At 48.1% G+C, this 15,504-nt stretch overlaps 1 protein-coding gene across 2 annotated transcripts; it reads right to left on the minus strand.

Moving 5' to 3' along the window:
• Window positions 1–2,038: 2,038 nt before the first annotated feature.
• Window positions 2,039–13,307, minus strand: AMHR2 (anti-Mullerian hormone receptor type 2). 2 transcript variants are annotated; one of them, XM_058558116.1, is made up of 11 exons: window positions 8,139–13,307; window positions 7,653–7,835; window positions 7,211–7,402; window positions 6,861–6,941; window positions 6,546–6,676; window positions 6,203–6,433; window positions 4,756–4,870; window positions 4,439–4,611; window positions 4,083–4,230; window positions 3,777–3,913; window positions 2,039–2,889 (listed from the first exon to the last, which is right to left on the minus strand). In XM_058558116.1, exons 1-11 carry the CDS (start codon window positions 8,188–8,190, stop codon window positions 2,680–2,682), a joined length of 1,653 nt encoding a protein of 550 aa, XP_058414099.1. In that variant the 5' UTR covers window positions 8,191–13,307; the 3' UTR covers window positions 2,039–2,679. The 2 variants fall into 2 exon arrangements, with proteins under 2 accessions (XP_058414099.1, XP_058414100.1); XM_058558117.1 differs by having other exon boundaries at window positions 7,653–8,222.
• Window positions 13,308–15,504: the final 2,197 nt, after the last annotated feature.

Consider the following 15,504-nt stretch of genomic DNA (forward strand, 5'->3'; position numbering starts at 1 on the left):
CAACATATTACAACACACCCACTCAAAAACACGGCAAGTGAACATTATAATACTTACCACAATCCTCCCCTTGTTCTTTGTATTTACGGCCTTTCTGAAGTTTTAGAGACGGTCAGAGTCTTTTTTTTTTTTTAATAAGCTTTATTTTTTTAGAACAGTTTTAGATTTACAGAAAAAATTGAGAAGGTAATAAAGTTTTCACATTCCCTACACCCAGTTCCCCCTTTTATTAACATCTTACATTAGTTTGTTACTGTAATGAACCAATATTGATTCGTGATTATTAACTAAACTCCATGACGTCATTCAGATGTCTTTAGTTTTTTTTTAAAGATTTTTATTTATTTATTTATTTTCCCCCCAAAGCCCCAGTAGATAGTTGTATGTCATAGCTGCACATCCTTCTAGTTGCTGTATGTGGGACGCGGCCTCAGCATGGCCAGAGAAGCGGTACGTCAGTGTGCCCCAGGGGTCCGAACCCTGGCCGCCAGCAGCGGAGCGCGTGCACTTAACCGCTAAGCCACGGGGCCGGCCCCAAGATGTCTTTAGTTTTTACCCAATGTCCTTTTTCTATTCCAGGATCTTATCCAGGGTATCACATTATATTTAGTCATCATGTCCCCCCAGGTTCCTCTTGGTTGAGATAGTTTCTCAGACTTTGTTTTTGATGATCTCGATAGTTTTGAGGAGTACTGGCTGGGTATTTTGTAAAATGTTTCTCTATTGGGATTTGTTTGTTTTTCTTGTGATCATAGGTTTATTTTTTATTTAACATAACCCTATGCTTATCAGCATATGTTTGTATATTATTTTCATATGGACATTATCCATTTCTAATAATTTATGGTGTTTTCCATAAACAGTTTTTAATGGCTGAAGATTCTTGCTCTGTTATTTAAATCCTATGTGACCTTGGACACATTTCTAAACTTCTCTGAGCCCTTGGTTTCCTCCTCTGTAAATGGTGCTCATAGGATTGTCATGAAAAAGGCAAGTAGGCCGTTGAGCAAAGGCAAAAGATAATGAAAGTTATGTTTAAAGATTATTCAGAGAGCGGTGTTTAACCTAGATTGGGGAAAAAATAGGCAGCCAAGAGGCAATTGCAGTACATGGGGCATGCCAGACCTAGAAAGAAGGACAGGGGGATGGTGTCCAGAAGCAAGTCCTGCCCATGCAACCTCAGTGGGACTCGAGAACTGACCAGATATGGGTGGGATGAGCTGGGAACACAGGAGGGGACAAGAACACCTTCCTTGTTGGGATCATCTAGGACCAACAGAAACTTGGTGCCTTTGAGAGTCAGGGAAGAGGGGAAGGCAGACCTGTTGGTGAGAGGAAGGCAGGAGCTTGGAATTTGATGTGTTTAGTTTCAGGCGGTGGCTGCCTATCCAAGTGGTGAAATCTTCTAGAGAACTAGAGATCTGGGTCTGAAGGAAGTCTCAGGGCTTGAGAGCGGACAGGCTTCCCAGAAGCTAATCCTGCTAGAAAGGCGCCAGTCACACTGCCACCATTTGCAGAGTGTCCACTAAGGCCAGATGCTGCGCGAGACCTGTCACCTCTTCTTTTTCACCTGAACAAACCCTGCAAGCAAGGTAGGTGTTTTTATCCATACTTTACACATGATAAAACTGAGATTCCGAGGGTTAAGTAACTTGCACAAGGACATAGAGCTAGTTGGTCTCTGGGCAGGAAGCAATCCTGCTTATAGGAAAGTCAAAGCCTTCCTATCACTCTTTGGTTAGACCAGAAGGCCTCCAACCCCCTATTTGGCAAATGAGAAACCTAAGCCCTAGAAGGAGGAAGTGCCTGCCCAAGGGCACTCAGGTAGTTAGCAGCTGAGCTAGGGCTATAAACCAGGCACCTGCAACTGGGCTGACCCTGAGGGGCACCCAGTATTAAAGGGGCCTGGGGTGGGAAAGAAAAGCCAGTAGAGAAAACACAAAAAAAAGAAATGAAGGAAGACCTTTTCAGCAGGCTCACATGGCCTTGCCTACAGTTCTCCACATCACCTCCCCTCTCTCCCCACCACACGCCCTACACTTTGCTACCCAGATTACTTGCAGTTTCTTGCTGCACCACGTGATGCTACACCTCCTGGGGCCAGGATTGCCCTACTGCCCCCAACACTTCAGGAAAACTCCTGCTCCTTCAAGACCCAGTTCAAGCATCCTGTGAGGCCTTCCCACTCAAGCCTCAGGAGAGGACACTCCCCCAGGATCCCAACAAAGTGAGCTGTAGTTCTCTGAGCACCTTCAAAGCAGCAATTTCATTGTATTCATCCTTCTTTCTCCAGTGCCCAGCATGAGATCCCATCAAATAAAGGCTTGTAGAGGAGAAGGAAAAGAAGAGAGACAGGCCCAGGATCACAGGAAGGGAGGAAGGCCCAAGGACGTGGAGTCAGGAAAGCTGACTTTGTCTCTTTCCTATGCACGCCTACCCCCAGTTACTGGTCAGAACTGCAGTGGACTGGATGTCCAGAGAAGGATCCAAGCATTTGGCAAGTAGGAAAGGCAGAGGTGAGGCAGAGCAGATGGGCATATGATTACCATATTTATATTTGCACGTAGGTGGATGACACATAAACTGCATATTTACACATGAGAAATGGTACAGGCAGGTTGAGGATTCCTGGAACAAGGGCATTGCTGAACGCTGACGTGGTAGACACTCAGCTGAAGCCTACAAGCGAGAATGGCAATGGGGAGGAGTTGAGACACAGTCTTCTGGGCAGAGAGGTGGGCAGCTGTGTGGACAGCCATCTGGGAAGGGGTGGGCCTCCTGAGGCTGGGCCAGGGCAGCCAGGCGCTGCTGCACACACTCAGCTGTCAGCCGTGCTTCTGGGTCTGCATCCCAACAGTCCTCTAGGAGCTCTCTCAGGCCACCAGGGTCCTGGAAAGATGACCAGGAGGCAGGCTTGACCCCAGGATCCTGAGTGGTCCCCAGGGTTAAAAAGTGTCCACCACTCCCATTTTCAACACTCATCTTCTGATGCCACCTGGAGCCTCTCTCCCCACCCTCACTGAAATCCAGCCCTCTGCATGTTGTTCCCTATGAAACAGGTTCTCTGGGTACCTTCCAAAGGACCCACCTTTTCCTCTGAGGAGCTAATTCAGGTTGATGGCTTAGCATGCTAATGGGAAATTACTCTCCTTCCTCTCAGAGAACCAGGGTCTTCTGCAAATAATGCCTAGGCCTCGGTTGTCTGACCCAGCAGATACTTGTGCAGTGGAAATTTCAGACCAGGTAGGAGGGGAAGGGACTTCCTGTTAGGAAACTATTTGTGCAGACCCCTGAAATTTCACTGTTAGGCCACTGCTTTCACCCTGTATACGTAGATCTGGCTTTTATTGGGTCATAGCAGAAATATAGATGTGTAGGACAGAACGAGGAATTATTGGATTGAATGTTGGGCTCCAGTATACCAGAAGAGGAGCCATCTTGGGGGCAGATCTCAGGGCAGAAGCAAAGCCAAGGAGGGCTTCCTGGAGCAGGGGACTGAGGAACAGGGCTAACCAATGGTGGGGAGAAGAGAGACAGACTATGCAAGAGGGAGCAGGAGGAAGGTGTGAGTCTCAGGAATGGGCTTTGTGAGAATTATAGTGGAAGAGGATGAACTGAGGAACAGAGCAAGTTTGCCCAGCTTCAGCTGAACATGAGCTAGGAGTGGTGGGAGATGAGAGGCGATAGGACTAGATGGGCTCATCCTGGCAGACAAGTCCTTGAAGTCCATGCCCAGACTCTCCAGGTCCCCAGCCCACCAGCCTGTGGTCTCTTACTGTGGAGATGCAGTGCCAGGTGGATGGGATGTAGGGGCGCCTTCTCTCTTCCACTGCCAAGGTCCACAGCTCACAGGTGGTGGGGGTGCTACCCAGTTCCGCCTCATAGGCCAGTTGGAAGGGTGGTGGTGTACTGTCTGGGGAAAGGCACATGGGGCTAGGTGTCAGCTAGCTAAGGGAGCCTCCCTTGTGGAAAGGCCAAGGGGGAGAAGGGCAGAGCTTCCTGGGTCAGGAGGTAGGTGGATGTAGAATGGGTGGGTAAGACATCCACGGGTGGGGTGGGGGGACTGTAGCACCCATCCTTACCAGGCCATAAATCTGGGCAGCGGCTCAGGATCTCCCACAGGAGCAGAGCCAGAGAATAAACATCGGCTCGCCGGAGGGCCATGCCCCAGTCCTGTAGGTCCAAAGTCTTGTCTAAGAGCTCCGGTGCCATGTACCTCTGGGTGCCAGCCTGGAGAGCAAGGTGTAGAGGGTCAAGAATCATCTCCCTGGCAACCCTCACCACAACACTGGTCCATGCAACATTCCCCTAACTATAGACTCAGCAATGTCCTCAGCAAACACTATCCGTACTGCTGCACTGTTGCCACAGCAACGGGCGTGTCTTCGTCAGCACTGCCACCATCATCCTGGGCCTCATCTTTATCCAGAGTACTCACCTCCATTATGGCAGCTGGGCCTCGGGGTTGAGTAGGGGCCCAGGCAGGGGGCTGAGTGAGGCCAGGGAGCACTAAGGCGAGGCCCAGGTCTCCAATAGCACATGACCCATCCTCCCGAATGAGCACATTCTGGCTGCTCAGATCTCGGTGGGCAATACCTGGTTTATATTGGCCTGTGGGAGAAGCCAAGGTTGAAAGGACATGGATCCTCTTCCTCTCTCTTTTGACCCAGTCCTTCCCCTTCAAGCTAAGGGAGAATCAGAAACATAGCAGTGTGGCTCCTGACTCCCATGGCTCCCTGCTCCCAGCTCACCCACCATCCTGCCAGCGCTCCTCGTGGAGAAACGCCAGGCCCTGTGCCAGGGACAGTGCCATCCTCAGGGAACTTCCCCAGTCACTGGTGTGCTGGGTCAAGTAGTGGCAGAGGGAGCCCTGCGAAGAAGCAGAGAGAAGGGGGGGACACACAAAGCTGGAGATGACTGATCCACCCCAGGGAGCAGAGATCAGTTGACAGACTTCCCCCTGCCTCTCCCAGCAGACTGACACACTGACACACCCAGGCCAAGACGACAGGCAGTGGAGGAGTGAGAACGCGCCTCAGCCAGGTTGACAGGACAAATGGTACCTCTAGGTCAAGTGTCCTGAGCACTAAGTGTGAGCCCAGCCTCCTGTAATCCTCACAGCCCTGGGAGGCAGGTACTCCTGTCACTACCATTTCACAGATGAGGAGCTTGAGAGAGAGCTAAGTAAACTCGCTGGACAGAGGGAAGTAGAGCTTGAACCCAAGCAGTCTGATTCCAGCCTCACTCACTATTAACCACACGATACTATCTCAGAGGACTTGGGACAAAGACAGAAAGAGAAGAGGGAGCGAGCTAGGCAAGGGCACTGCTCATGAACCACCTGGCCTGAGCTGTCAGGCCTGTAGGCAGAGCAGGCAGGTAGAGAGAGCCATTGAGTAGGAGAGCAGCGGGTGGGGAGCAAATGGGAATTGGAGGGAAGGGAGCAATAGAGTCCCTCATTCAATAGACATTGTGCACCTTCAGTGTGCCAGGAAAGTTAAACAAACAAAACCAGAAAAGCAGTGATTTTTGAGGTGGGCAGTAAGGCACATGGTCAAAGAGGGGACTTTCCAGAATTCAAGATTTCAGAAGTGGAGGAGTTGTAGGTGCTGATGGACCGCAGAGTCCTTAGTAGGCCCACAAGGCGGGGTGTGGTCTGGCCCCTGCCTACCTCTTCCTCTTCATCCTACTGCTCCCAGTCCTCCCCTCAAGTCCCAGCTCCTTGTTCTTCTCTTACGGTACCATGGCCTCCCTTTCCTCACGCTTGACAGATTACACTTGTTTTTGTGTTTACTTGATCCACTTCTGTCTCCTCCACTAGCCCATAAAATCTGTAAGGCAGGGACTGGGTGTGTCTTAGTACTCAGCACAGTGCCTGACAGACAGTTCATAAATATTTGTTGAATGAATATATGAATGCGTTTGGAGGGCTAGGCCTGGAGGTATTTCTTTAACAATGGCTTTCTTTAAGGTTGGGAATATGAATTGTTTTGATTTCTCCCTTTCCTTATCTATATTTTATGAGTTAAAAATATTAGCAAGTATTTGGCTTGTGTAATAAAAAAGAAAAATCATGTTTAATGTTTTAGAGAGGAGGAAACCTAAAGCAGAAGAATAAGCTTGGGCAGGGCCCAGCTGCCGTCCAGTCCCATCCACATATGCACGCAGGCAAGCACACACATAGACATTCCTCAGCCCTCACCTTGGGGTGCAGTTCCAGCACCAGCAGGGGCCCACAGGGCAGGGGGCCAGGCCCCCCCCTGCTGGCAGTGATAAAGCGGACAATGTGGTCGTGCTGTAGGCCTGGCAGCTCGTACAATGCTCTCTCAGCTTGGAACTGGGCCACAGCCCTCAGGGGGAAGGCCTTGATGGCTACCAGCTCTCCTTGCAGCTGCCCAGCCCATACCACCGCGTGACCTCCTTCCCGGATCACCTGGTGGGGACACGGCGCTGGGTGCGGGCCTCAGCTAGTACCAGGGCCAGGCTTCCTCCTCAGCACACCCTCTGGGAGTGCCTAGGGGACCCTCCCCTCCCTCCCTGGGCACCTGGGAAAAGCACAGCTCTGGCAGCTCAGGTAGCTCTGCACTCCAGTCTCTGCCTGAGTCTGGCTCTGGCTCTGGCTCTGGCTCTGGCCCTGGCCCACTTCGCACTCTGCAGGCCTTTCGCTGTAGCAGCACTGGGGCAGAGAAGAGCCTAGGGTCAGGGTGCACAGGCATGGAGACTGGGAAGGGAGCTTTGTGGGAGGTAACGGGGGTCAGGCTGTAGAGATCTCAGAACCATGGGGTCAGGGGAGCCTGGAGGGGGTCAGAGCTTTGGGCAGTTTCTTGGGGTCACAAGGGAGGGATGGGGCAGATTAATACCCAAGATGATGCTGCCCAGCAGCAGCAGGAGGAGGAGGAGGAGCAGCCCCAGCAGCACCAGCGCCATCCAGATGGACTCACCTGGACGTTAAGGCAAGAACGCAGGCTGGATGAGCTCTGCCCCAAATCCACACTCTGCTCCTCTCCCCCTCCTCAGAGAATTTGCTTCTTGACCCACCCCCACTCTGGTCACAAGCCCCCTTATCTCCCAGTCACCAGGGCAACCAGCTTCTCAAGGCCAGGAGGGAAGCTTGGTAGTGGGGGGGTAGGGTGAGAACTGGCCCTGGTTCTACCTCTCATCCTAACCTGGGCCCCAGCCCCCACCCGGCTCCAGCACCCCGGGTGGCTACCTGGGATGGCCTGGGGACCCTGGGAGCCAAGAGTCCCAGGGTTCCCTGGAGGAGGCAGATGGCTATAATTGGCATTGCAGAAGTCAGTGCCACAGGAGCAGGTGAAGAGAGTGGAGCTGGGGCTGGGGTGGGCTCGGGGGCTTGGGTCACAGTGTGGGGACTCACAGCCTGGCTCATCACTGTCTCGGCATCCTGATGGGGTGGGATTAGGAGAAGAGAAGAGAAAGGGAAAGAGGGGGAGAGAGAGAGAGGGAGCATAATGGGGTCTGGGAACAGAGATGATAAATCCCTCCTCTGTCAGAGGCATCCCTTCCATCTCACATGGGCTTTTCTTTCCCTCCACACATTCCATTTCTTCTCTTGTCTCTCAGCTGCCACCTCCACCCCATGATGTACCTGTCTCCCACCCTAGCTATTGCCTGCCATATAATTTGCCATTCACCTTGCATCTCCACCTGTGCCCGGTCTTGGGTCAAGTTCCAGATCCCAAAGCAGCAGCGGCTGTAGAGGCAGCGGATAACCCTGGGGGGCCCTGGTCCTGCATCTAGCAGCTTCCCCAGTGTCTTTGTGCTTCCCCGCACTCCGGGGGCCTCAAAGAACACACAGGTCCGCCTGCCTGTGGGTGCTGTGGCCAAGGGTGGGAAGAGGGGAGGGTTCAAGATGGGAGTGAATGCAGGGGAAAAACAGCAGCCAAAAAGAGAGACAAAACATGTTTCATATCCCAGGGCCAGAATCATAAACCACAGGAGGAAACAGGGTCAGCAGAGGCCTGGAACCTGACCCCCACCATGGGGACACATGGCTCTATCCTTTGCCCACATTCACCCACCCCACTCACCACTCTTCCAGAGGGGGGGCTGCTGTTTCAAGTGCCCCTTTCCCTCAATAGGTAGGTGGAGAGACCATGCCCCTCCCTGTAGACACTTACCTTGCACAGCTGCAGGAAGCAGTGCCCAAAGCCCCGGAGTCCCCAGCATCATGCTGAAGGAGGCAGCAGCAGGAGGAGGGGAGCATGAGCCAACACAGCTGCCCCTGGCCAGAGCTTCCTTCAGATACAGGGCACTGTGGGGCTTCTGATCCCTCAGTCCCCAACTCCGCCCCCCTCATCTTCCAAGTCTCTGTGGGGGAGATGGCTGCTGTGGGGGAGAGGATGGTTGTGGGGAAAAGCAGGGAGAGAGAGGGAGGAGCAGAGCACCAATCTCATATCCTCCTCTTTTCAGCCACCTCCTCTTTTCTCTGCAAAGTGGGAGGAGGGGGCCTTGGAGGCCCAGAACCCAGTGATGCCTAACTGCAAACCTCTGCCCTTTGCTGACCCTAGAGAAAAGTGCTGGATCCTGTCAGCCCTTCCCAGGCTGGAAACCCAATGAGGTCAACTGCTCAGAGCCATTCAGCTGTGCCCAAGATCCCTTGTAACTCATATTTTCAGGGCTCAGATGTGCAGCTCCCTGGGCAGAGAGAGGCTTCATAGCCCATACTAGACCAGACTTCATTCTCCAAACTCAAGAATCAGAAAACAGCTATATAAAATTTCTCAGAGTTAAAAAAAAAATCACATTGGGGGCCGGCCCCATGGCATGGCGGTTAAGTGCGCGCACTCTGCTGCTGGCGGCCCGGGGTTCAGATCCCAGGCGCGCACGGACGCACTGCTTGTCAGGCCATGCTGTGGTGGCGTCCCATATAAAGTAGAGAAAGATGGGCACGGATGTTAGCCCAGGGCCACTCTTCCTCAGCAAAAAGAGGAGGATTGGCATGGATGTTAGCTCAGAGCTGATCTTCCTCACACACACACACACACACACAAAATCACATTGAAAATGGGTATATGGTAAATTTTATGTTACCAAAATTTAAAAAATCACATTGAGTCACACACTGAACACATCACCATTATTGAAAAGGTAACAAACTTTTATTGAGCACCTCTGTGCTAGGGCACATCTAGGGCTACGCATTTTATAATCATCTCACCTAATTCTCCCATTGAGCTATTTATTATTGTCTTCACTTTATACGTAAGAAAGCTTAGGTAACTTGGCCAAGGTCACTCTGCTAGGAAATAGCAGAGCTAGGATTGAACCTAGGTAAGTCTGACTCTAAAACCCAGGTCTTGTTACTTGCATTATGTCATGATGCATGAAAATAAATACAAAATTCAGTAAAAAAAAATTTCCATTTAATACAGTATTTGAATATTTGAATTTGGATTATTGAGAAAATATACGCCATCACCTGCCAGCAGGCCAGTAACTAGAAAGGTACAGTTCAAACTATCACCACCAGAGGTCAGCAGACATAGGAGAAACTCAGGGCGCAGTGAGGGGGCAGAGAGGGCCTCCCCTGACAACTAATATCCATAGTACACCTCCTATTACCTATTAAGCTGCAGGGACTGTAAAAAGTGAAGGGAGGGCACAGGGTGTGTAGAGGCAGTGTCAGCATGGATATGGATGGAAAGGTCTATAACTTGAGCTGTAATAGAAACAGGAGTCCAACTCCATCAGATTTCCCCAGAGTGAGAAACTACAGTAATAGGTGATTATTTTCACACCTGTGAGCAGCTGCCTCCCAGGAGAATTAGTCAGAGCGGACCAGTTTCCTGTTTTCCCAGACTTCCGTCCCTCTGGTGGCTGCCTGGAAACCCTTTCTGGGAATGGTCTGGCTTAGACCAGGGATGAGAGTCTGAGTACTAACTCTTTGATTCTGGAGCCTTTCTCCTGCAGACCCTGCGTGAAGGAGAGAGTAAAAGCTCCAGCAGCTGCAAAGCAGAAGCTGGAGGAATGACCAGTACTAGAGGCAGATGGACAGCTGCCCATCCCTCCTTGGGCCCTTCTCGAGTCTGCAGGGCCCTGCCAGTGAGGTGGAATGTTGTACTTATTTACAGCTATCTTCCTTCACCAGCTCCCAGATCAGGTAACTCCAGGGCGGGGAGGAGTTGAAGGTCAAATAGCTTCTTGTGTCTGGAGTGTCTCAGGAGACTATCTCCTCCAGAGGGGAGTGAGGTAAGGATCAGGCAGGAAGGCATAGTCTCCTCACCCAAAGCCTTGGATAACTACTCCTCTCAAAGACAGAAACATTCCAGCTAGGTAAATGGGAACTATACCTGCTCTGGGCAGTCAGAGTTTAGAGTCAAGATGGTGAAAGAAAGAGAGAGAATCTGAGAGCTGAGGGATTAGGAAGGTCCTGAGAAAGGATCTCAGCATAGGAATAAAGTCTCCCTCGATTCTACATACACAAAGATCTTCATTAGGATCCCCTGATTAAAGTCTGCAGTGGCCCAATAATTTACTGTTGACTCCACTGACTACAGGACTAAAGCGAGTGGTTTATTCATTCAACTCAGAAAATATTAGGTCCCAGTCTTAAAAACGTATTTCTTTAGATGCTGGGCTTACAAAGATATGTGATTCCTGCCCTGGAGGAACTCATAGTCTGGAAAGGAAGGAATATATATGAACAAGCAACTAGAAAATTATGCATCAGACTACGGGTATAAGCAAGCAGCTATACAAGCAGAAAGATCAAATGAGCTAATTCTGTCCAGGGCATAGAAGACAAGGCAAGAGAGGTGCCTGGAGGGTTTCACAGAGAAAGGAAAAAATTGTCTCAAAAGTAACTAGACTGAAAACAAGTAAGAGGAGGGTGACTGTTATAGTCAAAGGAAACAGCAAGAATAAAGGCACAGAGTTATGAACCCAAAGTATGTGTGCTGGGGGCAGAGGGAGTGAGCAAGAGAAAGGGGTATGAGATATGAAGCAGAAAATCACTCTAGAGATAGACTGGGACCAGATTAGAAAGGTTTTCAATTCTATATCAAGGAGCTTAGACTTTTCCTAAAATCAAAGGATTTTAGGCAGTGGTCTGGTGGCAATGTGGAAGATGGATGACTGCAGCTCAGGGAGACTAGAAGCAGGGAGATCAGTTACAAGAACTATGCAGTAGCCAAGGTGAGTACTAGGATAGTAGAAATAAAAAGGAAAAAATTGAGGTATTGTATTGGTAATGTTGACAGGATTGGTAATCAAATGAATGTTGGTAGGTGAAAGGGAGAATTAAAAGATGATTCTGAGGTTTCAAGTATAAACCATCAAGGGGTAGTAATACTGTTAGGTGAGATGGAGAACACAAAAGGATTATTTCCCCTTCTTACATGTTGAATTTGAGTTATCTGTGGGACATCCAGATGAAAATGTCCAGGAAGCAGGCTGCCAGGTTGAGAGAAAAGTCAGGGCTTAAGATTTAGGAGTCACCAACATGTATGTAATAAATAAAGAGTGGATGCATCTTGTTTAAGGAGGTGAAAGATAGAGTAAGAAAAGGACACAAGACAAGGACAGAGGAAATAAGTGTCTATGAAGGAGACTCAAAAGAATAGTCAGAAAGGTTGAAGGAGAACTAGGAGAGCATGTTTCACACTCCATGAGAAGAAAGCTCTAAGATGCACGCTGTTGCAGAGAGTTCTAAGAGACTAAGGACGGAAAGACCACTGGAGCTGGCAACCAGCTTGCTGTTTATAAAAAACAATTTGGTAAATGATGGGTGCTGAACAAAGTGGCCTGAGGGGTAAGTAAAAGACACCTCGAGTGTAAACTACTTTCACTAACTTTGGAAATGGAAAGAACTAGATCAGTAGCTTGAAGAGAAAGCATAAGTTTTTCAGAATGGGGGGAGAAGAAGGATTTTAACATGCTTATAGGCTGACAAAGGGGAACTCAGGAGAGACTGAAGGGAGAAAATATCATAAAACAAAAACCAAAAAGTCAAAGAAAACAAGGTGAGAGCACAAGTGCCAGGGTTGGCCTTGCAAAGGAAAAATAACATTTCTCTCCTAAGAGAGAAAGGGGTAAACTGGTATTGGTGAAAACATAGATGTTAGTAGGGAGAGGAGAGGCAAGTTTGAGTAAATTCAGGCTTCCATTTTCTCCAAGAAATAGGAAGCAAATCATCTGCCGAAAAATGGGGTCAGGACTGGGAAACTTGCAGTGAATGGTATGTGTCTCACTCGTCAAACTATTAAGTACTTGGTGGCAGGGCCTGTCTTATTTCACTTTTTATCCTCAACCTAGCTTAGTACCCAGCACACAGTAAGGGATCAATAAATGTTTACTGAATGAATAGATGCCACAACTATTAAAGACCTAGCTAAGGCTGCAAATCCAAAAGAATCCCACAAAAAAAAGGCAACCCCCCCCCCAAAAGAAACAAAAAAACCCCAATAAAGTAAAATGTTAAAATGTTACATTGCTAATGGCTAAATAAGGAAATCAAATGGCTGTTTATTCATGGTTGAGTGATTGACAAAGCAGACACAGGGAGTCGAGCAAAATAATGGAGAATGCTGGTAGCCATAGTATAAACAATTGACCAAGGATTCTTGGATAGGTAGGAAGGGAAGTGGAGCCATAGTCTGATGGGAAACTGGAAAGATTGTAACAATAACTTCAATTTTAGTTTCAGAAGGGGCCACAATCCAGATTCAATCATGTTAGATACAGGACGATATTAACTGAATGTAAAATATGTTGGGGTAAGATGTTGGTTTTTAAATGCCATTCTCCAATAAAAAGAACCTAATCTCCTTGGAGAAACAGCTGATTCTAGGGCTGGGGCAGGGAATATACAAGATGAGCCTGAAGTATCTTGTATGTTATAAAATAAGAAAGTGCTCAAAAAAATAAAGGGATGTGGACCTATCAAAGGGACACGGGAGCCAACCTGAAAGAGCTTTCAATGGCCAAAGCTGGGATAATTTGAGCAACAAAGGTAATGTAGTATTAGATTATAAGCCAAGTACAAAATAAATATACATGAGTACATACTAATATAAAATAAGGAGGGAGAAGAGAAGTTTCATCACAGAGTTTCAAATACTTTATGTAGATACTACCCTCACCAGGAAAGGAAACATAATTCCCACCAACCCCATTAAGGGTGGGCTAGACTTACTGATTTGCTTCCAAAGAATGGGCAAAGAGAAACAGTGGGGAAACCTAGCAAACAATACCTTAACCACGCAATGAAGATTATCATCAGTAATGTCATGTGGCTATCACATATCCTTTGACAGGATGTGATGAGAAGGGCATTTCACCTGTGTGGTATTTTTCACCTGTGTGGTATTTTTTCCAAAAACTCATCAGGTCAGTCTAATAATGAGGAAAACATCAGACAAATTCAGATTGGGGGAAATTCTGCAGGACACCTGGCCAATCCTTCCCAAGACTGTCAAGGTTATAAAAAACAAGAAAAGACTAAGAAACTGTCACAGACCAGAGACTGGGGAGACCTATCAACTGAATCCAATGTGGTATCCTGGAATGGATCCTGGAACAGAAAGAAGACAGCAATGGAAAAACTGGTGAAACCAATAAAGCCTGGGGTTTAGCTAATGTAATGTACCAATGTCGGTTTCTTAATTTTGACAATGTACCATGATAATGTTAACAATGGGGAAAATTGGGTAAGGGGTATACAAAAACTCTCTGTACTACCTTTGTAACTTTCCTTTAAATTAAAAAGTATTCCAAAATAAACAGTTTGTTTAAAAAAAAAAAAAAAGGTTGCGGCTGCCCCTGTTCCTCTTGGTCCTCCACATTTCTATGTAGTTGTGGCACACTAATCTGGTCGTAAAACTGTTTACTTGGGAGTTAAATGTAGGGCAATTGCGCTAACATGTATGGGAACACAACAGTGTAGCTGGAAACCTGTTGGGTTCAGTATATCAAGTTACAACCATATTCTCCCCGTTCCCAACCCTCTCAACACACCAGAGACGTATCTTTTTATTAAAAAAACTTTTTTTTTAATTGGTTTACAAAGGAGCTACTACAGACTACATTGAAACTAATCTTTGTACAAAAAGGCAAAAAAAAAAAAAAAAAAAAAAAAAAAAGCCCCCAAACACCCAGAGACAAAAGGTAAGGGGAGAGACAAGAAAGGAAGATACAAAAGAGCAGGAAGCAACTGAAAGACAAGAGATTAGCATCATACATACACAAGATCAGGGGGAAAAAAGAGCAAGAAAGATGAGAGAGCATTTAAAAGTATTTTCCCCACACAGCCCTGGTGATAATCGGATTGGAACCAACAACAAACACAGCATGAGATTATTAAGAGGTTTAAAAAGGCAACAGTGGTATGGAGACTGGTTATTGCCAGTGTTAAGAGAGAAATAAACTTGTTTTAGGCACCAGAGACTGAAGCACCGCTCCTCCCACCCAGAGGATGACAGACTCAGAAGAGGAAGCAGGCCCTGGGGCAGCTGCCATTGGTGTGGTAGAAGGGGTCTCCTCAGGTCAACCTCAGCATATTTTCCCCATCTTTCCCCAAAGTCTTTGTGCCCTAGACTCCAGATGAGGGCTATGGGATGCCACAGGGAGAAAGGGGTGATCAGAAATATGAAGACCCACCCTTGTCCACACTGTTCAAGAGCAGTTGCTGGGAAAGTGGAGGGCTGGGTGGAGCCCATTCCCTTGTGGAGAAGGCACAGTGTAATTCCTGAAGGTGAGATAGAGGAAAATACACACTCCAGGAGAGGTATCAACAAAGTCCTCACTACCTGCAGCCCCAGCTTAACCCCATGTGTTACGCTTGTTTTTCTGATACTGAAGGGAGTTGAGGGACAGCTCACCACATCTCTTCTCCCTTAGCAGGGACAATGAAGGCTGGGGTTGTTTGATAATAAGGAAAGGGGAAAATGGGACAAAATACTCATTTCTCTCAAATAAATGTTGTGAAGGAAATATTTCTGGGTTTGGGGAAGTCATATTGCATAAGACCTAGGGGAGGAATGAAGCCAGGGACTTCCCTTTTCTTCCTTTCCCAGCCTTCAATCTAAGGCAAGTGAGCCAAATCTGGAAGAGGGAGTAGGAATTTAAGCCAAAGGCTGCTTAATGTCCTCCTGAGGGTTGGTGTTTACGGAAGGCAGACAAAGAAAAGAAACAGGTCAACCTCAAAGCTGGTCTGCTCATCCTCCTAGAAGAGGTCTGTACCCCAGGAGCAGAGCCAAGAGAGGCACCAGAGAGAGCACAGGCTCCCAAACAAAAGTAATAACCTGCCCATATTTTATCAGCAGTTTTCAAAAGCAATGTTTTCCGGGGTTGGAGAAGTGCCATATCCTCCTCCCTTCCCCAAAGCTACTGCTGCCACCTTTCATTCCTGCACATAAGTTACTGGCTCTCTTCTAAGGGAGACGAAATTCTGAGATTTCACATTTCTCCTCCCAACCCCAAGAGGCTAACCAGCTTTGAATAGGGGAAGGAGAGCTATGCCAAGGGCCCCTCGCTTGAGGCAGCTAG

The sequence above is a fragment of the Diceros bicornis genome, chromosome 17 (genome assembly GCF_020826845.1).
Source record: "Diceros bicornis minor isolate mBicDic1 chromosome 17, mDicBic1.mat.cur, whole genome shotgun sequence".
Lineage (NCBI taxonomy): Eukaryota > Metazoa > Chordata > Mammalia > Perissodactyla > Rhinocerotidae > Diceros > Diceros bicornis.

Coding starts and splice junctions, on each gene's coding strand:
- AMHR2 (XM_058558117.1), bottom strand. CDS start 7,947: ATGATTCTGGCCCTGGGATATGAAACATGTTTTGTCTCTCTTTTTGGC. Junction 7,403..7,652: donor GGCACAGGTGGAGATGCAAG/GTGAATGGCAAA, acceptor CCACCCCATCAG/GATGCCGAGACAGTGATGAG. Junction 2,890..3,776: donor CCTGGCACTGCATCTCCACA/GTAAGAGACCAC, acceptor TCATCTTTCCAG/GACCCTGGTGGCCTGAGAGA.